The sequence below is a fragment of the Grus americana genome, chromosome 6 (genome assembly GCF_028858705.1).
Source record: "Grus americana isolate bGruAme1 chromosome 6, bGruAme1.mat, whole genome shotgun sequence".
NCBI lineage: Eukaryota > Metazoa > Chordata > Aves > Gruiformes > Gruidae > Grus > Grus americana.
The window spans coordinates 28,981,899-28,996,633 of NC_072857.1; the positions used below are offsets into that span (position 1 = coordinate 28,981,899).

The 14,735-nt window shown below is 48.5% G+C and overlaps 1 protein-coding gene across 7 annotated transcripts in view; it reads left to right on the plus strand.

Annotated features, from left to right (window-relative positions):
• NRP2 (neuropilin 2) overlaps positions 1–14,735 on the plus strand; it is an 89,038-nt gene that overhangs the window by 45,729 nt on the left and 28,574 nt on the right. For 6 of the 7 annotated variants that reach the window (XM_054829636.1, XM_054829639.1, XM_054829637.1 and 3 more), the window contains exons 9-12: positions 271–620; positions 1,688–1,832; positions 5,551–5,667; positions 8,214–8,366. In XM_054829636.1, coding sequence (XP_054685611.1) covers positions 271–620; positions 1,688–1,832; positions 5,551–5,667; positions 8,214–8,366 — 765 coding nt within the window. Of the gene's footprint in view, positions 1–270; positions 621–1,687; positions 1,833–5,550; positions 5,668–8,213; positions 8,367–8,914; positions 9,820–14,735 lie in introns of those variants that run through there. The other variant, XM_054829643.1, reaches the window with a different exon arrangement.

The following is a 14,735-nucleotide window of genomic DNA, read 5'->3' on the forward strand; positions in this document are numbered from 1 at the left end:
GAGGGTCCCCTCCTCCCCTTGGCCCCAGCCCTCCTCTCTGTCCCTCCACAGCTGTCATGGCTGCTCGGAGTGGGAACAGCGACACTGTGAGCAGCATGGAGGCACCCATCCCAAGGGACGTGCTTGGGGAGACGGGCACCCAGGCCCCAGAGGCAAGGGGGAAGTGCCTAGTGCTGATGCTGGTTTAGTGTCCAGAGCGTAAACCTGCTGGGAAAACCATGAGCACTCCCATCCACCGCCCCAGCTGTTCATGCCTTTCCTTCCCTGCAGATTCACCCTGCTCCAACTTGCTGGGAATGCTTTCCGGCCTCATCCCTGACTCACAGATCTCGGCCTCTTCCACCAGAGGCTACGACTGGTCTCCCAGCATGGCCCGCCTGGTGAGCAGCCGCTCAGGCTGGTTTCCCCGCGTCCCCCAAGCCCAGCCTGGGGAGGAGTGGCTGCAGGTGGACCTTGGCGTCCCAAAGAATATCAAAGGCGTCATAATCCAGGGGGCTCGTGGAGGGGACAGTGTGACCACCACCGAGTCCCGCTCTTTCGTGAAGAAGTTTAAGGTGGCCTACAGCATGAATGGAAAGGACTGGGACTTCATCCAGGACCCCAAAACAATGCAAGCCAAGGTAGGCACTGCCTCGAGCAGCTGCAAAATGAGATGTTTCTGGCTGTCTTCAGTCTGCCTCACGGGGTCTTGGGAAATTAGCTGTCTCTCCCCACAGAGACCTTGGGAGTTTGCGTTGTCACCATGAAATCCCAGATTGCATCCCCTGGTCCTGCTCCTAGGCTGTACTAGAGGGTGTAGGTTCCATTTTGCCCCAGAGATAGCAATTTCCATTCATTTCTTATTGTGGACATCACCTTCTGGTCCTTCCAGCTCCTGCAGGTCAGAGCCCACAAGATGGTGTGTTCAACTATGTTTGACACAAACTAATTACATATTTTAAGGGGAAAGGTGTTGCTGTTGAGGCTTGCACCTCTGGAAGAGGAAGATGAATCACAACTTCTCTTTGGAAGTCCCTTTTGCCACACTGGTGTGACCCTGAAATTCCCTGTGTTTTTCCCATATCATTGGAGTTCTCCATAATTTTTCTGCTTAGCAGTATGGGAGTGGCTGAGGGCTTGAGTAATAAATTCTGCTACTGCCTGTTCTGCTTTTATGCAAACTCATGTGCTTCTGAAAATTTGGGCAAGTTTTAATTTTCCCTGATCCTACAAATGAGTCTTAGAAGGCTTGATGCTATCTATAGCCCTCTGTTTATTCCCCACAGACTTGAGTTGGTGCACGTAAGCTGAAAAGCAGCAGTACTTGGACTGTGAGGAAAACTGAGCGCTTATCCTAGAACATGCAGTAGCTTCTTTATTTGCCAAAGGACAAATCTGATCTTATTTATATGTGAAGCTAGTGGATGTTCCCCAGGCTTCCCCTGCATGGCTTGGATCAGAATCTGACCCCTGGATATAAAGCAGAGGCCAAGAGAGATTGTGCAAGTTTCTTAGAAACAGCCTGTCTGGTCCTCTTGAAACTGAGGAGGAACAGCCCAGTTCTGCTCAGCTGGACTCGACGGCCTGGAGTCGGACAGCTAAACTATTTCAAACTGCGGCTGTGTCCTGCCAGACCCAAATTATCAAGTCTGATGGAGAGCATGCGGGATGCACGCATCACTTGCCTCTTCTCTCTCTCTCTCTGTAGCTTTTTGAAGGCAACATCCACTACGATATTCCTGAAGTCCGGAGGTTTGACCCTGTTCCTGCCCAGTATGTCCGTGTGCACCCAGAGAGGTGGTCCCCAGCGGGAATAGGAATGCGCCTGGAGGTGCTGGGCTGCGACTGGACAGGTAGGAGCCCCTGTGTCTCTGTCTGCTGGCTCCATCGGGGCCGTGGTGGGCACTAAACCAGCAAGGTACAAGTGTAAGGTTATTTCTCTGTCTGCTGTCCCACCTCAGGGCCAAACCATGGCGGGGAGACTGCAGCCATGAAGGCAGGACCTGCAGTGTGGCCTGAGCCCATCTTTTTAATTCCACTTTAAAAGGAACTGGCCTTGATGCAGCATGTAGTAGCAATGTTTGGACCACAATCCAAGCTTTCACACAGAGCCCCATGCAGGATTTGTCCCCAACTACCTTCTCCTTGCTTTCAGATCTTTTATCTGGATGTTGTGCAGACTTTCCCACTCTCTGTGTTAGATAACATTTGGGCTTTTTAGTCCAAATGGATAAGACAAAAAGTAGGAAGAGCAGCAGAGGTGCAGAAGAGGGGTGCATGACCAGTACAGGTATCTTGAGCTGCCTCAGTAAGGTTTTGCTGTAAAAACAACTGTTCCTCTCTCATTGAACCCCATGTGGAAATCCTTTTGCAGACATGGTTGGGGAGTTAACTCTACGACATCTCTACAGCATCTCTAGGGATCTCCAGGGAAGTTGTTCACTTTTGCCCACCTGTTTTTCACAAGTGGTATGCATTGCAGCCACCATTACTTCTAATACAGAGGTGAAAACTGTCTAACATACTCACTGGGATCAGTAGAGGTTGTGCCTCTGACCCTTCTGAAGCTCCACGGTGATTGATTGCTCCATAGTTTCATCCCCAAAAGCCAAAAAGGCACCCAACAGCTCATCATGTCTGATGCTAGCTTTTCAGTGCCAGGGGCTAGTTGTCCCTTTTTTTAACCTATTTTATTTTTTAATAATCTGCTTAAATCTGAATCTGGTGTCCAGATGTCAGTGAATAAGAGATATGATTTCTGTTTTATAAACACATCTGTAGAAGGCATTTTCTTGTAAGAATTCCCATTCTAGGAAGCTTAAAAGACATGGAGCTTTTTCCCACCCTTTTCTGGAGTCTTTATTACTCTTTCCTCCTGTGATGTGCTGTGAGATGCATTACAAACACTTAACAGCAAATCACAGAACACACATACACAAAACTAATAATGATAATTTGTCACCTTTGAAGTCAATTGCAACTCTCCCCTTGGACTGGGAATCCATTGTAAATCATCTAAACTTTAAATCAAGAATAGATATTAATTTAAATCTTACAACATCTTTGGGATGTTGTAGGAGAAGCAGGCGCAAGCAGCAGAAGCTGAGACTTCGTGCAGAAGTGGTCAGGCAGCTCCCACATCGCTGCTTCCTGCAGCTCCCAGGAGTCTCCAGCTGCCAGATCTCTGCAGACCATTGCTGGCTGGTGCATCACAGCGCTGCACCGCTGCCGCAAAGGTCACACAAGACCTCTGAGCACGTACATGACAGCCCCTCCATTGCACTCCTCCGAATTAGAGAATAAGAGGGGTTTGGCATCCTCAACTTCTTGCGCTGGTTTTGGTCCAAATTTTCTTTTACAGCTATGTCCATGTTTTTTCCAGGTAGGGTGCTTTATGGTCATTTCCCAGTGTGGCTGTCTAATCATTTGCACATTGTAATGTTTAAAACTCAACTGCCAAGTCGTAAATATTCGTAGCTTTATTGATCTGCCGGCATCCAGCTTTGTAATCAGAGCAGGGCTTGTAATCTGGTGGATTCACCATATTATAAAAATCATTTGTATCCCCGATGCAACCTGGGGAACAGAGATAGCCCGTGGCATTATCTGCATGCTAAATCCAGGCTGGCTACATGCAGCAGTCCTTGACAACGCCAAGATGCAGCCTTCCTTTGCTGGGAGGACCCAGGCACGTTACAGAACTGGCTGTGAAAACCCAGGCAATTGCACTTGCTTGGGAACAAGATTAAGAGATGGATTAAAACAAGCTGAGGACTGAAAATATTTTCAAGTGAGGGCCTAAGCCCATGTGTACCCTGCCAAGCTGTTTCTATTTCTTATCAGCAACGAGCATCTTAATTACTGAGTCAAACAGGTAACTTAACAGCAACTGGGCTCACAAGCTAGTTGGCTAGTAGCTCAAAAAGTGGGAAGCAGGCAGTCAGCAATTGGCTTCTTTCAAAGACCTGCCAAAATTTTTCCTCTGAAGAGTAGAGATTGATGAATGTTCACTTGCAGCTGGTTTTCTCTCCTTTGAAGTTCCAAACATCTGGTTTCAATTGCTTAGTGACTTTGCATTTTGATCAGCAGTTACCACCAGTTGCACAGACACTTGCTGGGCCAGGGAGAGAGAAAGCGAGCGAGCAAGACCTCTCTTTTTCACTTTCCATTTCACACATCACATTGTCCTCCCTGCTATTTTCATTATCTCTTGTAACCATCATGTTGCAGCTCTGCCATGGTAACTGATTTTTCAAGATATATTTCTGCGGCTTGTCCAGGGCAATGCAGCACTGTTGATTTACATCCGCTCGGCATCTGTGTCCCGTATGGGACTTGGCTTTCAAGGTCCTTCCACATTGTCACATTTCAGCTATAAATCTCAATATAAAAGAACAACAACCTAAAAAAATGTACCGGCTCTAAATAACTTGCAGCTTTTGATATGTTGCCTTCACCTGCTGCTTTTTTTTTTCCCTTTTCTTTTTTATGACATTTTTCTGTGCCTGGCTGCTTGCAATTTGCTTCTTGGTTGCGTTTGGAGTTTTATGGGGTTGTAACAAATTTGAACTTACAAATTAAAAGACTTTGAGGTTATTTGGTATTTTATCCTGAACAAAAGATAGCCACTGGGGGGGGGGGGGGGGAAAGGTAAAAAAACCCTGAGAGTTTATGTGCAACATGTTTAATAACAGGAAAATAAAAGGGCAGAAGGGAGCCTATGGAAAATATTCAATGTATTTAGCCATTTCCTCCTGCTTCTGGCTTTATTAAATGATATCCTGAAGGGTGCCAACAAAGAAACACAATCACACGTAACTGAGCAAAGCAGCCTCTTTTTAAAAGTGGAAGGAATCAAACCTGCTGTACTCCAGTTAATGCACCCGTAAAAGGAGCGACTGCTGGAACCTAATGTCGTTTACTGTTGATCTTAATATCCTTCCCTTTCTTGCTTAAATTTCCCCTGACACCTGCTTGGAGGTTGTTTCACACGGGCCATGTTGGAGAGAGGGAAATTGGACGGGGACCCTTTGAAAGTGTAGTCAGGAGCCTGGAGTGTGAAACCAGATGCTTTCTGCAGCGAGCCAGAGTGTGCTGGGGGATCCTCTGGGTCCCTTTGCAGTTACGTCATTTGTGGGTTTGAGTGACTTGTTTTATAAATTGACACAAATGGTGGGAATGTTGTGTGTGTTTTTAATGTGTCATATGCCTTTATGAAAGAAAAAGACATTCTGCCTGTGATCTTTCTTATCCAGTAATGACAGCTAAGTGAATTGCCAACACCAGTGTAGATTAAAAAATTAAGAGAAAAAGTAGCATGTCTGTCTAGAGGAGAGCCTTGTCCAACAGGAGCTCTAAATCAAAGGAACTCCCATATGGAAACAGCCAGTTCACTTGAAGTTCAAACCATGCTGACATGTGTAGCACGTGGAAATTTCATGGTATTCTTGTTCTATCTCTTCCTGCCATTATAAGAACATGAGAAAAAAAATTTTTGCTTTGTTTCCTCCTACCTGGGCTTTTTGTACTGTCTATTGCAAATAGCATCTCTACTCCTTTTTTTTTTCCCAGATGTAAAGCCCACTGCAGAGACGCTGGTGCCCACTTTGAAGAGCGAAGAAACCACCACCCCATACCCAACTGATGAAGAGGCAACCGAGTGTGGCGATAGTTGTGGAGAAGAGGAGGGTATGTATCAGAGCAGCACATCTTATCTCAATAAGCGATGGGTTAAGACCTAAGCAAATACTCTTATCTTCCCATTAGCTCCTATACATGAGGCTGGTTCCTGGAAAGCTTAGAGTAATATTATTAGTGATGGGCCAAGATTAAAAAAAAACAAACCAAATAAAACCTGCCAAAATCTGATAAGTTATATCAAGGAAGGATGCAAGAGCAAGAGACAGCAGCTAATTCAGTCCTTAGGGTACAAGACTTGAAGAGCTGCTCTTCCAGCTTCCTTATGCGACCTGAAGAAACTCACTTAGTGCCCTGTTTAGAGCCACCTCCATTCCAGGTCCCCTTGGTTGGATGTCATAAATTCAGAAAGTAATTCAGGGGAGAGAATCAGACTCTGGTATGCAAGGCTCCTTCTGCAGAGGTCACAACTGCGGGAGTAAATCATGACATGTAGAGAAGGCTGATGTCCTGAACACCTATCTGTTAAGGATCATCTTCCCGAATATCAGCTACTTAAAATGTAGGAGGACAGTCTGGCTCCTTGTGTAGGCAGCAGAGAGAGGGGAACACTAACTCTCCAGGCAGGAGTTCCTCCCGTCAGTCTTAGATGGCTGTCAGATGCACAGGGAATGGTTTCGTATCTGTGGCACTTGTTTGCCTTTTCTGACACAGAAGAGGCTGAATGTTAGTTCAGACTACATGCCGTGCTTGTTAAGAGCCAGTGCTGGGGGATGGGGGGGCACTAGTCTTCTCTGCCTCAGATCCCAACCTGTAAAAGCAGACGTCATAATCTTCTGCTCCTTGCAAGGGGGATGCGAGCATCTAAAGCCTGTGAAATGTCCACATTAAGGGGAGAGGTCATGGCAGCACGGCAGAGCTGTGCAGGGTTAGTTGTGCAGTGCAGCGTGCGGGAGATGCACGCCCCTGGGAATGACAGCAGAGCCTGCGCCTCAGTGCTGGGGCATTTACACAAGGACTTCAACAAGAAATCTCACAAGGCAACGCTATCCTTTGAGATAGCTCCTAGGACTTCTGTCACTTCAGCTTCCAGTCCCAGAGAAAAAATTAATGGGTTTTAAAATAAATAAATTAAAAAAAGAACATTAATTGGCTTTTTCACACCTCCCATCAGGATTCTGCTGTAGTTCAGTTCTGGAAATGCAAATTGCAGAAGTAGCTCAAAGGGCCTGATTCTCATTGCTTTGCCTCACTGATAAGCGTGTGCAACCCTGCTACCATCGAGGCACTTGGGAAACTGCCGAGAGGAAATTTAGGCCAGTAATAGTCTCTGCAACAACACCATTCCTGGGCGCAGTCCAGGGCAAGAGAGAGAGCAGAGTATGCCGTGGAGCGTGGAACCAGCCTCCCCATCAGCTTCCCTCAGATTTAGCAACAATTTTCATTCTCATACTCCATAAACAATGAGTGTGTTTCTCTGGACAATTAGATTTATGACAGCCAAAGAGAAACAATGCTGCTCTCCAGGGTATGAGATTAGATTGGAATAAAAGGATCCATGATCTGCATTGTTTTATTTCAAAGTGGGAGCATGTAAAGACAGCCCTCTGCTCCTCGCAGCAAAGTTCCCCTGATGCCTATCATTTGAGTCACTCACCTCCTCCTGGCTATCGCTCACTTTGTGGGCACTGTGATTTAAAACTTCCTCTTTGCTCAGGAAAAACCCGGCCTATAATTGGGCTCTGACGTGCATGTCCGCTGAGGGCTTGGGATGGTCTCGGACCCTTTCTCCAGCCTCCCTGCCTGCTTCCCCGACCAAAGGAGCCAGCAGCTGCCGTGCTACTACATGCAGCCCCTGGCATGTGCCCTCGTGCCCACAGACCTCTCCCTGCAGGAAGGCTCTCCAGAGCTTTTAAAGCTGTTGACACAGGGGAATTAGCTCTGCTCCTGTTTCACAGATGAAAAGTTAAATGACCTGCCCAAAGACCATGTGGTGAGTCCATAGCAGAGCTAGAAATAGAGGCTGGCTCCTTTCACTCAGAATCCAAAAGCTTGAGCTCATGGTGGCCCCACGTTTCCCCTGGTAGCATTTCCACGAGAAGGTAGGAAGCGGTGAGTGACAGCTCGCCACGTTGACAGACAGCTCCCGTCTGGTGCAAGTGGCTAGATCTGTCACTCAGGAGCTGGGATTCTGGAGCACTTGAGATTCTCCTTTTGGAGCCAGAGCAGGAACTGATGAGCACAGGGCACTCAGGAAGCACTCTTCCCTGACATTTAAGAAGGCATTTAATATTTGACCACTCTAGGGGATGAAGAGAAGGTGCTGATTAGAGTCTGGAAGCATTTGGTACTTGCTTTTATATTTGCTTAGTTTGGTGGATTAGCCGCAGGACATGGTGTGAGCATTTTGATGATGCAGAACTTAAGGCTGATCCCTGGAACTGGTGAAATATGAGATAGGTTAAAAGCATCAGTGTGAGTGAGATTTCATGCTTTCTTCAGTATTTATGGCTTGCCAGCTATTTTAGTTTTGGGTTGTTTTTTAATAGCAACACTTTTTAATCCAACTTTATTTTGCTTCTATTTCTTTTTATAAGATTTCCATCTCCCTGCAAACTTCAACTGCAACTTTGATCCCCCTGAAGACCTCTGTGGTTGGTCACATGACTTGGCAACGGGTTATACGTGGTCTTTTCAGCCTACAAGCACCTGGATTGGCAACTCTGAACCAAGCCCTGAGACTGTGCCTGGTAAGATGGTTAATACCATACCAAAGCAGGGAAGAGGGAGCTGATGGGGCTTTCTGTGTGTGAACAGTATGACTGATCGTTGCACAGCTATCAAGAGTTGTGAAGACTGTGCAGAGCTGAACATTTTCTTTTGTGGAAGCTTTCAGATGCTTTGCTTTATGGTTTTATGACTTATTTATAGGACTGTGACCGCTGGCACTGAATTATACTAATTGTCCTCTTGAGATAGCCTTGAATCAGACATTGGGCTTTGAATCCCCTGTGACCACGTAGGTTAGTCCAGGCTTTGTTCCCCAACCTGATCCAAATGTCCTCCATAGGACCCAATGCTTTTCCCCCAGAATGCATTTCCCCTTTTGTTAGAGATGCATTTCTTCCTCCCATATGTTGCTCGGATTCCCTATAGTCTTCAGCTGTTCTGCACTCTGGGCTTGCATAGGCTGGATTTCAGCCTCCTCCAAGTGAAGGATGAGCTAAGCCCAAAGAACACAGAAATATGCCAGCGTCTTGCTGTTTGACTTTTGCTCTTTTTCTCTTCTGTGCTTTAGAAGCAGAAGATTTGCATGAGCGTGGCAGAGCCTAATTTATGGAAGACCTCACTGAGATGTGCTGGCATGGGTTGGAAGGGAGCCGGCTTCTGGCAGTGTGGTTGATAGATCAAGTTCTTCAGCTTCATATCTTGGAACTCACCTCGGGACTAGTGCCCTTTCCTTACCCTTGTTGACTTTGTGGCACGGGTGGCACAAAGAACATTTGCCAGTTTCCTTATGACAGTAGATTGTGTCACCGTAACATCGCTTCTCTTCACTGTCAGTCATTGCTTATGAAACTCAAGGCTCCCCCAGGGAGAGCTGGCTGATCTTACCTGTCTTCAGCTCTGCCCTGACGCCCGGTGACTCCAGTGTCTGCATGCCGTGCGCCCAGGGATCCGCGCATGTTGCGGGCTCCTCCCTGCCCTCCCCCCCGGTAAGGTTGAGTCTCGAGATGCAAACATTTGAGTGAACCTGTTAGCCACCTGGCAGAGGCACTGGCCAGATTGGCAGTGCCGTCAGCCAGTTGGAAAGCCGTGCAGCCAACACCTGGTAGGCAGTGCTAAAGAGGAAAATATGTATTCCAGAAACATATGGGAAGAGGAGAATCTGCTATATCTCCACACACAAATCACCCCCACACAAATGCACACATCATTTCTCTCTTCAGCTCCTGAGGTGCCCAGCGTTTTTCTGAGACTGCTGTAGGTGCAGCCTATATGGACATCTGACAAATTCTTTGGCATGACATAGGGTCACAGTGTCTGCTATGGAGAAAAACATTTTCATATTTCAAGTGTTTATCTCTTCAGCATTTGAGTGCTTTAGAAGATTAATATCTGGAGCTCAGTGGAGCCTCAGGCAACAGGAGAGAACACTTACAGCCAGCCCCAGACTTAATAACCCTCCCCATCTCGTTCGCTGTAATAATGTTTAATTAATATAAGCCTCCTGCAAGTAGGATAAAAATTACTTATTTTTATAACTCAGACTCAATTTTTCATTTCATTTCCTTTCCCTCGAGTCTCCCTACAATTAGTTGGTCATAGTTTCTTAGAAGACTCTGTTGTATGTGCGCACGTGTGCACGGCCCGGGAGAGCCTGGTGCTGCCTCAGCTCAGCACGCAGTTGTGGTTTTTACCCTTCTTGCACCCTTTCTTCTCTTTCTTTAGTTAGTTATGAGTTGCAAAACCTCATTGCTGTGGCCGGGGGGACTTCTTCCTGCTGAGTTCAGTGATCTGGTTTTGTGCCAGCGCAGAGAGCTCTCCCTTACGGTGCAGTGCTGAGCCAGGCACCGAAGCCCCGTCGGGGTGCAGGCAGGCGCCTGGCATGTTACGGGCTGTACAGGCAGAGGAAGAGGAGGAGGAGGTAGCGGCTCCAGGGGGCTGAAGTGACTTGCCCACAGCGGTTGAGGAAGTCAGCAGCAGACACCAGGCACAGGCTGAGGGATGGCTGTTGGCACTGCCATGGGATCAGCCTCCCAGCGGGGTCGGGCAGGGGTGCGCCGTCCCAGTGGCTGTGCCCACGTAGCACAGGGCTGCGGTGGGGCCGGCATGCAAAGGCGCCGCTGCTGTGCCTCGCTTTGGTCCTGCTCTTAGAAATTAAGAAGACGTGACACAAAAGGAAACAACTATTTGCTTTTTTCCTCCCCGCACAGCTTTTAAAAGCAACTCAAGAAACATAAAAAAGAGGCGATGCCAGCCCCTCGGCAGGGACAGAATCGAAGCATTGTTTGGTTCACACTCCCCCGTTCTTCCCGTGCCTTGCACTCCCTCCAGCACTTTGTTTCTACATAGAAAATTCATCCTCAGACTCCAGGGAGCAAGGAATGAAAAGCTCTTGTTTGGGGTGGTCTTTTCTTGTGAATTCCCCACCCCGGGGTGAGCAGTTTGGGTGAAGGAGAGCAGCTGTGCTTGGTTTAGGGGCAGGGCAAAAGCTAACAGGAACTCAAAGCCACTGGAGCCCAATTTACTCTGATTTAAAGGTGCTGGCCTGGGCTAGAGGCTGTGGCTGCTCCACAGTAGCAAGGAAATGTGCTGTGCCTTTAAGAGCCATGTGGGAAGTGTTTCTATTTCTTCTGAAAATGGCAAAACAAAAATTAAAAGGGAAAAAAATAATAATGAAAGGAGGAGCCCTGGCTCAGTCTGCATGAGAGAGAGGGGAAAGGAAATGACCATGGTGAAATATCCTCTGTGAGGCACTTGATTAGAAAAGTCTGCTGAGAGACAGGCCTGAATTCCTCAGATATCTCCCGATTTCATTTTATGCACCGCATGCAATTCCTCCTCGTCTTTGGCGCGGAGAACTTCTCGAGACTGACAAGACACCCACTGCTCTCATTCCACTATTTTTATTTCCAAGATACTCTTTCAGGCAGCTCTGCATTTCTTTTTTTAGCCCTGTGTTCCTTGGGCTCTTCGCACCATGGATTAGCTCCACGTCGTCTCCTGCAGGCTCCCGTTACACGTCTGAGGACCCCGTTGGTGAAAGTGGACCCAAAGTGCCCAACTCAGCAGAAACCCAGCATGGTTCCAGCTGTTACCCTGCCCTTTGCAAGCCTAAAAAAATACTGTTGCTCCCTTTTCCATGCACCCAAGAGAGATTGCCAGGATTTTTCCCTCTATGGATTTTCAGATGCTTCCCATCTGTAGAAAGATTCCCCTTAGCTGCACCTAGCAAGCTTCAAGGAGCAACAAGTTCAGGTTTCAAAGAGGTTTCATCCCCGCTCCTGCTGCACGCAATGGCAAAGTGCCATTGGTGGTGTCAAGATAGAGGTCTTAAGACCTGAAAAGAAATCTGGGTTGGTACGTTGGGCACCTCAACTCTTCACTGTTTTTGAATTTCACCGGGGTTTCAATTCTGAAGGGTGTAAAGATCCTGGGTTGTATTCTTAGCTGGTAGGCGCGCTTGCGTTGCTCTCAGAGATGCTACGCTAATAAGCCAGCACTGAAAAGCTGGAATCAGTGTGTTTTGCCATTTTTTTCCCCTCCTCTTTTCTTGCAGTCATTAAGTAAATACCTTGTGGTCCTAGAAGAGCACTGTGGGGGTCTGCACCTCTACCACACGCTGCTTCTCATTTGGGTGAGGATGGCGTCGGGGTCAGAGCCCCGGCAGCATTGTGAACCCCACGTTGTTCGGATGTTGGCAGCTGTACGTGCACGCAGAAAAGGAAGCGATTTTAACCTTGCAGCGCTCCTGACCACATAGCTCTTGGGCTGGGCTGCAAAAACCCACTGAGAGCTTCTGTTGTGGGCCGTGGCCTCGCTGGTTTTGGGGGTCAGGAATGCTGCTCATTTGGGTTGCAGGCGCTGCAGGGAAAGGTTTATTTGTTTCAAAGCGTTTCCAGCAGAGGAATGTTTGTAGTGCTCTGAAGTTTCGTAAGAGCTTATTTTTTAAGGAAAACAAATGTTGAGCTGGTTTTAAGCTGATGGTGACCCTTTACCATTCCTGTGTTTTTCCCATAGGATCTTTAAAAGGGAAAGTTTCATATTTTTCCTGTAATCCATGAGAACTTCTGCCTGTAGGCCTTGATCCTCCTCTGTTCAAACCAGCAGAAAGGTTTTCATGGTGTTAATGGAGCAGGGCTGGACTGAACTGGGTCTGCGCTTACTCTCATGAGGCTTGGTCTCAGGGCTTGTGCCTTAGGGATACATTTTGACCTTTAGGGTCAATCCTGTCCCCTTTGAAGCAGGAGGGAGTTTGGGGGGGGGGGGGGGTGAAAGGCAAGCACTTCTGTGCAATGAGTGAGCAGCTGCACGCTGTGGGAAGGAGACCACATACCCAACTCTGTCTCTCCCTGTGTGTGGTGCAGATTGCCTCTCAGCAAAACTGTACGCGGCTCTCCTGACCCTCGTTTGCACAGTGAGGACAGCAAACCCTAAAAAGTCATTATTGCCTTGGCTGCCCTCACCATGGTGGAGCTGGGACGCCCCGGCACTGAGATCACGGGAGTTTTGCTGAGCATTGGCTGGGCTGTGCGAGTACTTTGAGCCTGTGGCTGTCCTCGAGCCTGTGCTGTCTTTCGTGAGAGAAGGGACCGGGCCACGGGCCATCCCTGCATTGCCAGCAAAACTCCAGTGCACTCGGGCTGTGCTGGAGGCAGCGGAGAAGAAACCGTTCCTCTGAGGCTCATCCATTTCTTTGCTTCTCGCCTGAATCCTTAGTCAGTTTTTGGACCCAAACACCAGTGACACACACTGCCTATAAAACCGGGCTGGAATGCTCTCTGCAAAGCAAGACAGTGTCTCTCAAATCTTAGCACGTGCATCACTCCGTCAGTTCGCAGCAGTGACTTAGCAGCCTGTGAGTCACAGAGCCCGATTCAGGAAAGCATACACGTGTGCAAGCAAGCTGCCGTGCCCAGCGTGTGCGGCAGAAGTGCCAGCTCGGTGGATTAATGCCTTTAATTGTGCATGCATAAACATCGGGCACGGGTGGGTCTGCGCACACCCTTTCATGTGGGGGCATGCAGGGTGCCTGCCAGGCTGGCGGTGGACGCTGCGCAGTGGCAAGCAGCTCACTTACTTAGCATAAATGTCAGGCTCTAATTGGCATTTGGCTTGTCAGGGACACTGTGCCCTCCCTGCACTCCCGGGGGGAGACAGCGGGACTCACAATTGCGCAGCACTATTGAGGATGCGAGGCTTAATTAAGAGAGAGGATGTAATGGCCCGTCCATTAGAAAGGCTCCGGAGAGCAGGCGGAGGGCTTGGTTCTGGGCAGGTGCGGGGTTTTATGCCTTTCACGGACTGATTTAGAGACTGAAATGGCAAGGACTTGGCAGGCTAATTAACACATAATCAAAATTGAGGGGATTTTCCAGCAGACGCAGTGATCTAGTTAATATAAATATTAGTTTTACGGAGGATTGATTTCCCTTCGTAAATGAAAGTCTGTCATTGAGGAGAGGCCTGTCACTGAAATTACAGCGGCAGCCTTTTGAGGTGAATTTGCATGATTTGCCAAAAAAATTAAAAATATAATAACTATCCAGTTTCAATCTGCATATTCATGCAGCTGCCATCCCCCTGCTATCAGAGCACCCTGCAGACGTGAGGGGATCTGAGCTGATCCACTCCCCAGTAAAGGCAAGGGCTGATGCATCCTCCAGCTCACATACCCCAGAAGAACGTCAGGATCTGGCCCCGCTGGGACGTCTCCCCAGCCCTGACACAGCACGGTCAGGGGTGGCATTTGGGGCTGCGCAGGCAGCAGGCAGGGCCCAGAGCAGAGATGTCACCTACGGGACTTGGCAGACAAGAGATGGCTGCTGGTGGGCTGCGGTGCTGCCACTAAAACACATGGTGAAACAAGCTCTGCAATGAAGAGGAGTGTGGTGACCTTTGGAGGGACATAAGTGAAGGCATTTAAGCGTGGGTCTTCCATAGGAGCAGCAGCTGTAACTCAACAATATTCAGCAAGGGGGAAACGCGGAGGGAATCTGAAATCTCAGTAATTGCTTGTGTACATCCTGCCCGACGTGTTTTGCTGGAAAGCCTCCAGATGTGCCGAGGAGGGAAGGTGCTTTTCTTGGGAGGGGGGGTGAGATGTGCAGGACCTGAGCACAGGCAGGCTGACCTTGCAGAGGGAGCGGCTGCCGTGGCTTGTGGTTGCAGCCTGACCCAAACAGCCAGGCTTCACCCCCTGCTGCCCCTAATGTCCTCTCAGATGGCTTGCTAGCAGGAGAGGATGGGCGCGCCAAGAGGAAACCGTGTTGGCCAGATGGTTTGTTTGCAGGGCCCGGCTGGTGATTTATCCGGGACTCACTGCCATGCACGTACAAGCAACTCTACCATCGTCTGGCTGGGGACGGTTGCGTGTTCACGCTCCTCTGGCTCCC